The sequence below is a fragment of the Mus pahari genome, unplaced genomic scaffold (assembly GCF_900095145.1).
Source record: "Mus pahari unplaced genomic scaffold, PAHARI_EIJ_v1.1 scaffold_8678_1, whole genome shotgun sequence".
NCBI classification, from domain to species: Eukaryota; Metazoa; Chordata; class Mammalia; order Rodentia; family Muridae; genus Mus; species Mus pahari.
The window spans coordinates 8,085-18,099 of NW_018393734.1; the positions used below are offsets into that span (position 1 = coordinate 8,085).

The 10,015-nt window shown below is 39.6% G+C and overlaps 1 protein-coding gene across 1 annotated transcript in view; it reads right to left on the reverse strand.

The window, feature by feature from the left end:
• LOC110315704 (solute carrier organic anion transporter family member 1A6) overlaps nt 1–10,015 on the reverse strand; it is a 52,630-nt gene that overhangs the window by 8,013 nt on the left and 34,602 nt on the right. Inside the window, exons 8-11 of the mRNA XM_021189695.1 lie at nt 7,977–8,141; nt 6,584–6,779; nt 4,544–4,709; nt 1,369–1,541 (exon numbers count right to left, since the gene is read on the reverse strand). Of these exons, the coding sequence (XP_021045354.1) occupies nt 1,369–1,541; nt 4,544–4,709; nt 6,584–6,779; nt 7,977–8,141 (700 nt within the window). The remainder of the gene's footprint in view (nt 1–1,368; nt 1,542–4,543; nt 4,710–6,583; nt 6,780–7,976; nt 8,142–10,015) is intronic.

Below are 10,015 nucleotides of genomic sequence, written 5' to 3' on the forward strand. Positions count from 1 at the left end.
AGGGAAGGGAAGGGAAGGGAAGGGAAGGGAAGGGAAGGGAAGGGAAGAAGAAGGGAAGGGAAGGGAAGAAGGGAAGGGAAGGGAAAGAGAGGTGTGGAGGAGAAGGAGGAAGCAGAAGCCATGGAGAAGGAAAGGAGAAAGGAATTTGGAAAAGGAGAAAGGTGTGCAAAGGAAATGTGGGCAAGGAATCAGAAAAGCACAGGAAAAGGGAGAAGTGATAACTTTGGTCCACTGTATAAGAATAAAATGTATTACACATAAATGAATTACATATCATGGTTAACTCAACTTGTCCCTGAATTCCAATGACAGGGAAAGGCAGATTGAACTGTTTTTCCCATTGTTAGTGGATGTAACGTTCACTAGACTGGAAAGAACATCTACTAAGAAAATAAACTTTGAAACTCAGCTCTGCAACTTCTTCATTTTATGTTAAAGAGCTGAGAATATCTTGTTGCATTCATAATCGTCCTTGTTCAAGTATATATGTTACTGCATGAATGTACTTCCTGGTTAGAGAATATCTGTTATTTCATTCATGTAGTTTGTTAAAGACAGAGTGGGCTCAGGATGTGAAAGAGAACTGGAGCATTTTACACAGCGTTTCACACTCTGCCGGTCAGTTAGCTGAGCCATAGGAGTGAATACTAAGCAACTACTTTCACTTTCAAAAAAAGATATCATTCATTTAGACTTAATATATAAGGGCAAGAAGTAGGGAAGGGCAGAAAGGCAAACTCCACCAAAGATTAACCTATTGTTAAATTTAGCAATGCTTAGTATAAGAGTCTTGATAAAAGTATCTTAGAGCTTTAATGTTCTAGGAACCAATTCAAAGGGACTTTCTTGGGGGGAAAAAAAGAAACTTTAATAAATGACAAGACAAAAATCTAAATGGTATCAGTGGGATGGCTCAGGTTGCAAACGTTCTGACCACAAAGGCTTAATGACCTAAATTTAATCCCCAGGACCTCAGAACGAATATAAAATATTAAAATTAAAAGGCAGGACGCATCTGTAACTCCTGCTTCCCCACAATTAAATAAGAAGAAAACAGAAGCTCTTACAACCAAAGGCCTGGTATGCTGGAGAACACCTGCAGCATGACAGATGAAGTACCCAGAGAGACCCCGCCTCAAATAGAAGGGGAGAGGGGAGAGTGGACCCCCAACGTTTTGTTTTGTCTCACTGTGGTTTCGAGGCACACAGGAAATACACACACACACACATACGCACACACACACACATACGCACACACACACACATACGCACACACACACACACACACACACACACACCATATACTTACATATGCACACACTATGAAGAAGAAAAGATAGAAAGATAAATAAGGGAGTTCATTTTTACCTCAGAAAGACCATGTACCCAGGTATGGCTGCTAACGAGTAGAAGAAGGAGCAAAATACTGTTATGATCAAAAGGTACTGCAGCTTGTTAGCACAGTCAGGGCCTTTCTTACACAGCCCCAGGACTGCGGATGAGTTTCCTGATGACCGAATGCAGCTACAATTTTGAAACACCTGTCAAAAAAAGGAAAAAAAAAAAGTCCCACCTTAGGAAGAATATTGGGATTAAACCTTTGTAGGTTTTTTTTGTTTTTGTTTTTGTCTTGTTCTGTTTTTTGTTTTGTTTCGTTTTTTACACAGCCAGGCAGTAGGAGCAAAATGGAGAGTGTCGGTCAGTGATATGATGCAGAGAAAGAACACGCATCTTGTTTAAATGTGGCCCCAAGTTTGGGCACAAAAAACATAAATAAAAAATACTAAATAAATAAAATTGAGGTTTCTTTTTATCTTTATTTCCATCACCCTTTGTTGTTGTTATTTTTGATTTTTTTTGTTTTTCTTTGTATCTCAGATTTCAGTCATAAAATATAAAGAACCAGAGAAGTCAGGGACACCACAAGAAAAACCTACAGAATCAACTAGTCTTGACCCATATGGGCTGGGACTGAACCACTAACCAAAGAGCGTCAATGGGATGGCCTTAGCCCCCTTCACATATGTAACAGTTGTGCGGCTGGGAATTCATGTATAACTCCTAAAGCAGGAGCAGAGGATGTGTCTGACTACACCGCCCGCCCTTTGCTGCCTTGTCTAGCCTCAATACAAGAAGATGCTCCTAGTCTTATTGCAAATTGGTATGGCTGGTTGAAATCCCTTTTCTGAGGAGAAGGGTAGAAGGGATGAATTGTGGGAGGAGGCAAGAGGCGGGTACTGAGAGGAGAGGGGAGAGGGGAAACTGCAATTGGAATATAAAGTAAATGAATACCTTAAATATATATTATAGAGAGAGTTTTAGATATTTATTTTCTAAGTACATGGAATAAATTTACAAAAATGCAATTATCCTTAATGCACACTAATATTTTTATATTTATTTGAATGATTGTTTTCTCATAGATGTGTGTGCTGTGCATGTGGTGTGTGTGTGTGTGTGTGTACGCGCGCGCGCGCGTGTGTATGTGTGTGTGTGTGCGTGTGTGCGCGCGCGCACGCACGCGCGTGCATATTTGTGTCCATGCATGCGCATACATGTATCTATGTATGGACATGTGTTTGCCATGGCATACAAGTAGAAGTCATTGAATAAGTTATGGGATATACTTCTCTTCTTATACAACATGGGTCCCAGCATATAATTATAGTTGTGAAGCTTAATAGTAAATGTCTTTATACAGTGAGCCAACTTTATAGTCTGCACAATTTTTTTCTGATTTTTTTGTAACAGAATTTTTCAGTGTAGCCTTCCTTGGCTGTCCTGGAACTCACTCTGTAGACCAGGCTGGCCTCAAACTCTGAGATCCTCCTTGTTGTGATTATCAAAAGATAAAGAGGTATTGAGATATGTTCTGTGGGGGTATGGTGAAGTGTGGGGGGAGGGGATGTCTTGGTGGCCCATGCCAAGGCATCCCCTCCCCCTGAGGGACCAGTATAGAATAGAGTTCATTTAGGGCATGGGGAGGAGCCTTAAGAGAGTAGTAGAAGGAGAGAAACGCAGAGAAGAGAGAGGAGAGAAGTAGAGGCTGGCCGTGACACATGGAGAAAGGGGGGGGGGAATGGGGAGAGAGGGGGAGCAAGGGGCAAGAGGCAAGAGAGAGAGGCAAGAGAGCAAGAGTAAGAGAGAGAAGAGGGGGCAAGCAGCCCCTTTTATAGTAGGCCAAGCCTCCCTGACTGTTGCCAGGTAACTGGGGAGGAGCATACCTGGATGTTGCCAGGTAACTGTGGGGGTGGAGTCTAGACAGAATACCAACACTCCTGTCTCTACTTTCAGAGTGCTGGGATTAAAGGAATATGTCATCATCCCAATCTGGCAATTTTTTTAAAAAGTAAATAAATATGGCTTTGCATTATTTTGATACTAGTACTAAGTGCTAAAACAAAATGTATTTCAGAATACTAGTGGGATAAGTAGCTGCTTACTAACAAAGTCATGTTGCCAAGAAAAAGTTTATTTAAAAATTAAAGTCAATATTTTTCATTGTTCTATTTGCATATTTGATTAAGAATCAAATATTATCTTTCATTTTTATTACCAACCAATTCTAAGTATTGGTTGAGATCAAGGAAAATTTGTGACTTTATACTAAACTGTCATGATGAGGTTGGGGGAGATGGGACAGTCAGTGATGACCTGCACAAGCATGAGAACCTTATTCCAGCACACATGGGAAAAAAATGCATGCAAGAGGATGTGCTTGTAACACTGGATCTGAAGGTTGGAACAGGTGACTCCCTGGGGTTCATCTGTTAGGCAGCCTAACAGAACCAGAAAATTCCAGACCAGTGAGATCCTGTGTCAGAAGCACAAGGTGCATGGTCCTGAGAGTCATCATCTGAGGTTGCCTTCCGGCCTCCATATGCACATGCTCCTGCGTACTACACAAATATGAACACAGTAACCAAATTAATTAATTAATAATAATAAAATTGTTGACAAAAGGTTTGCGATATGAAAAGTTTTCTGTCCACCTCAACTAAACAGCAAGTCTGAGGCCATTCTGAGATTCACAAGACCCTATCTCAACAAAGTAAATATTCTGTCATGAGTAATTTAAGGTTTTAACATTAGTGTTGATTTATGTGTATGTTTCTGTATCTATGTGTATACAAACAGGTACGTGTGTGTATCTGAGAAAGACATAAGAGAGTGACAGATGGCCTGAAGCTGGAGTTGTGGGTGCCTCATGTGGGTGCTGGGAACTAAACCTGTCTTCTGAAAGAGCAGTGTTTACAGCTGAGCTAGCTCTCCAACCCAACCATTGCATTTTTTGACTAATTATCTCTGTGCTTTGCAATTACAAAATAATGCTCAGACTCTGTCAAGACTTTCTACAACATCTAAGAATTTTAAGGTCATTTATATGTATACAAAGTAAATTGAGTTGTCCACAAAAAATGTTAATCTATTTTTATCTATTTTAAGCATGACTAATTTTTTCTTTTAGTAAATGTAGGATTAGTTCATAGTACATGTTGATGCAGTACACAAACATCAGCCCAACCACGGAAAGGATTCTTACCATGTTGGCTCCTGTTCCAACAGACTTTTCACAGCCTGCAAGGCAAGGTGACATGTATGCTAGGCCATTGTCCCCACACACTGGATCCCATGTTTTTGTTAAGCAGCCACATCTTGTGTTGCAGTCAGCAGGAAACTTATTCTCCATATCAAAAGACTGATGAATTCTGAAATTATTTAAAATAATGTCACAGAGACAGAAAACCCACACAAGCACTTTATTTTCTTCCCTTCATCCCAGCATGTGTGCACAAAACCCGAGGGGGGAAGGGATGGATGGATAGAGGAAGGAAGGCAGGGAGAAAGGGATGGAGGGAGAAAGGGGAGGAGAGAGAGGAGAAAAAGAGGGAGAGAGAGGGAGAGAGAGAGAAAGAGAGAGAGAAAGAGAGAGAAGGGGAGGGAGGGGAAAAAGAGAGGGAGAGAGAGAGAGAGAGAGAGAGAGAGAGAGAGAGAGAGAGAGAGAGAGAGAGAGAGAGATTTCATTTTCTCCCACAGAACAAATACAAGAATCATACAAATATCAATGTGTGGTATCTGTACTAGGTTTTTGGCACACACGTTTTCTTCTCTACTGGTTCCATGACTGCTTTTTTCAATTACTTCAGAAAACAAACCTTAAGTGCCTACTCTGTGGGAAAGTACTGAACTGCCAAAGCTAAAACGTAGAGGACTTATCTCTCATTGATCTGCATGATGGGAAATAGTGAAAGAGGGTTGTCTTGAACAAAATCTGCAATTTCCACTTATTAGCTACTGCATTCTGCCCCCAAAACAGAGGAGTTCTAATAACCAGACATGATCTTCAGAGACAGAAAGTGGCCAGCATTCACAGTAGGATTAAAAGATAATAAGGTGGAAGCCTAGAGGCTGAATTCAAATCCTGTCCCTCAAATACAGTTTGGAGTCAGCACAACTGGAGATGGACTCTATATGTTCAGTTCTAATTGGTGATGTTGAAGCCATTTTCTGTAAACTCAATAATGGCCCCTGAGTTTCAATCTCTACATTTACAACATAAATGGAAAAACTCTCATCTTAAAAAGAGATTTCAATCTGATGATAGATATGGTATAATTTTACATTTGAAATTATTCGTATTTTTCAATTCTTAAGGATTTTTAAACAAATATTATTTTTAATCGCTGTATCTCTCATGTTTGTGTGTATATGTGTCTGTGTATGTGTGTGTGTATGAACATGCACTTGCACGTAGACATACGTGCACAACAGCATGTATGTGGAGATCAGAATATAGCCTTCCATCTTGTTAGAGACAGAATCCCATGTTGTTCACTGCTAAAAATGCCAGACTAGCAGGTGCAGGAACTTTTCTGCCTTGGCTCTTCAGCTCATAGTAGGGGTGCTGCTAATTCAAATAGTCAACCATGTCAAGCTTTACATGGGTTCTGGGCACCTGAACTCAGGGCTTCCTGCATGTCCAGCAAGCATTTTACAACTGCATTGTCTCCTCAGCCCTTTGAATTTCCAAGTGTATGCTTTATTTCATTTTAACAAATTGGTTGATTATGTAACAGTGTCCTAAACTAAGTTTTTAATTTTCCAGCATAATACAGAATATGGACAGGTAACACTTGAAATATAAAAATTTAAGACTACAGAGTACATGAGATATAAGCATATATAAGCATGTAGTAGATTCAATTATACCCAAGTTGAGTCCATTGTAGAGACTTATGAAGGATTGCAGACTGTACAGTCAACTTTTACAACTGTTTATGGTAGAGTAAAATACATGTATAATTTAGACTATAAAGCCTGGGTTAGTTTTTGCTATCACACATTAAAGCAGACTAGGAAATCACCATGGCAACTACATTTATATAAATACAGAATCATAAACTTAGTCCCTGGTGGTTCTCATACATCTTTAATAACCATATAACTTATAAGGACTGTTATAAAATTAATGGATGGAAGGAAGCCACAAGATAACCATGGACCATCTGGTCATATATAACCTATGAAGAAAATTGACTAGAACTTGCAAACATATTATGATACTCATAAGGAAACAACATACCCTTCATAAGAGGTAGTTAAGCCGGCAATTGGAATGGTATCACAGGTTAGCATAAAGTTACAGAGGGAGAGAAGGCACTCAGACATGAATAGACAAAGAGATATGAGTGCAGCTTTCTTGAGAGTAATCTTGAACTTCTTCATAATAAAACCACCAATTAAATATCCAACACACACCGGAGGTGTGGTATGAAGACCTATAAGTGCAAGTAAAATAGTTTTTATAAAAAACAGGAGAAAATTAATGTTATTAATCTGTCTAGTACAGCCTATTTAAGAAATTATTTAGTACAAAAAGGAAATAAAATAAACTACTTAGTTCTGATATTAAGTTCTGATGCACAGTGATCATAACTCATATTCCTTCACAAATTACATAAAAAGAGGTTTCCCAGTACCCCTATAAAGTCACTTTAAAAAGACTACTAGCATTTATTTAATCATTTGCAGAAATTATAAAGACTTTATAAACATAACACACAAACACACATACATGCATGCATACATACATACATAAGATATATGTACATATTAAATATGTTGTATATTTCTTTCCACTCTGTTTATTGGGAATTTGATTCAGATTAAGCTCCAGGTGATTCTGAAGGTTGCTGCAGTGTGTGTGGTTGTTAAGTGTAGAACATTTTGTGTAATGTATGTTGCCCAGGATTCTTCATTCCTGGCTCTCTTTTCATAGCTAAAAATCAAAGGGGAAAAAAAAAGGAAAGAGAAATTCCTGAATAAGTCGCACTTGCACAACACCAGTCCCAGGCTTAGAAGAATTTAACCATCTTTTGCAGTTCCATGCCACTGCATTGAATTTTATACATCTGAGGATGAGACCTGAGATCTGGACTTTCAGAGAATCCTGGATAATGTGGATGCTAGCAGCCTGTGACAGCCCGTTTTTAAGGGTAAAGTATGATCCCTAGGTTTAGTGTACCAAGACGAAAAACAGCATTTCTGCACATACTCTTCAGATCACCAAGCAACTGAATTAGAAGTAATGTGGAGAATTGGAGCCCAGAACTGAAATCTGGGAGTGAGATTATGAATCTCAGTGAGCTAACTCTGTATTCCTCTTTGAATTATCATATTCCCTGTCTGAAAATTGGTTGACATGAGCTGCCTCCCAAGACTTCCATAACTGATGATTTCCATTCAAATTGGAGAGGGAACTAGAGAATATTTCTGGACGACTTGTTTCCCTGTCATGTCTTAATTTCCCTGGATGTTGAAAAAGGAAATTTATAAGAATATCCTAAGAGATTTTAATTGCATTGTGATGTACTAGTAGTCATGTTATGTTACTGTTTATCATGTACTTGGGATACTGTTTAAGCATGTCCTTCTGGGAGGGGAAGTACTTCCAAGCAAATAATGAAACTACATACCAATGAGGAAGATTGCCTTTGCAGTGGATATTCCAAAATGATGCTCCAGGTATTTAGGCTTGAAAATAAAAATACTGATAAATCCATTTGTCTGGAGCACAGTTGTAAGGACGGAAAGCATGTAAATAGGGTTGCAGAAGAGTCTCTTCATCAACAGGAAGAATTCTGAAACAAGGGAGTGGCAAGACCATCGAGTCAACTTAGCCTTGCATTTCATGTCCTTGTAATCCCCTACAATTTTCTCACAGATTCTGCACTGTGACACAAATGCATTTTATTTTTCTCTCCTTACCTTCTCTTAATATCCTGATTTCACTAAAGAGTCACTATTCTCTGGAATCAGCAAGAAACTTACTTTGACGATGTTCGACTTCAGACACTGATACTATCATAAAGATGCAAGAATGAATATACTAAAATCTTGGAAATGCTCCAGGAATCATGCTATAGCCCAGACAACCTCAGCATCTCTTCAGCACTTTACAGCAGGACATGCATTAGAACACCTAGTGATAACCATAAACATCTCAACATGAAGGTCTCACTATATGGAATGCTAGTATATAGCAAGCACTTTCGAAGTGAATGAACCAAAATTTTTCCATGTTTAAGACGCTGAGAGCCAAGAATCTTAGCTCGTCTGCTCCAGTAAAGACATCATATCCTGGCGGGCAGTGGTGGCACATGCCTTTAATCCCAGCACTTGGGAGGAAGAGGCAGGCGGATTTCTGAGTTTGAGGCCAGCCTGATCTACAGAGTAAGTTCCAGGACAGCCAGGGCTACACAGAAAATTCCTGTCTTGAAAAACCAAAACAAAAAACAAAAAAAAAACAAAAAAACACAAAACAACAAAAAAAAGACATCATATCCTGGCCCATCCTAAAGGAGCCCCTAAACTCAGAGCAGTTGGTAAGAACACCCCCTCCCTCCAGAGTCTCAGAGCTGCTGCTGGTGGGATTGCAAGCTTGGACAACCACTCTGGAAGTCAGTCTGGCGGTTCCTCAGAAAATCGGACATAATACTACCGGAGGACCCAACAATACCTCTTCTGGGCATATACCCAGAAGATCTTCCAAATGGTAATAAGGACACATGCTCCACTATGTTCATAGCAGCCTTATTTATTATAGCCAGAAGCTGGAAAGAACCCAGATGTCCCTCAACAGAGGAATGGATACAGAAAATGTGGTACATATGGAGTACTACTCAATGTTATTTACACAATGAAGTACTATTCAGATACTAAAAACAATGAATTTATGAAATTCTTAGGCAAATGGATGGATCTGGAGGATATCATCCTGAGTGAAGTAACCCAATCACAAAAGAATTCACTTGATATGTACTCACTGAGAAGTGGATATTAGCCCAGAAACTTAGAATACCCAAGATACAATTTGTAAAACACATGATACTCAAGAAGAACAAAGACCAAAGTGTGGATACTTCATTCCTCCTTACAATAGGAAGCAAAATACCCATGGAAGGAGTTACAGAGAAAATGTTTGGAGCTGAGACAAAAGGATGGACCATCCAGAGGCTGCCCCACCCAGGGATCCATCCCATAATCAGCCACCAAATGCAGACACTATTGCACATGCCAGCAAGATTTTGCTGAAAGGACACTGATAGAGCTGTCTCTTGTGAAGCTATGCCAGTGCCTGGCAAATACAGAAGTGGATGCTCACAGTCATCTATTGGATGGAACACAGGGACCCCAATGGAGGAGCTAGAGAAAGTACCCAAGGAGCTAAAAAGTCTGCAACCCTATAGGTGGAACAACAATATGAAATAACCAATATTCCCAGAGCTTGTGTCTCTAGCTGCATATATAGCAGAAGATGGCCTAGTCAGCCATCATTGGGAAGAGAGGCCCCTTGGTCTTGCAAACTTCATATGCCACAGTACAGGGAAACACCAGGGCCAAGTAGTGGGAGTGGGTGGGTAGGGAAGAAGAAGAAGAAGAAGAAGAAGAAGAAGAAGAAGAAGAAGAAGAAGAAGAAGAAGAAGAAGAAGAAGAAGAAGAAGAAGAAGGAGGA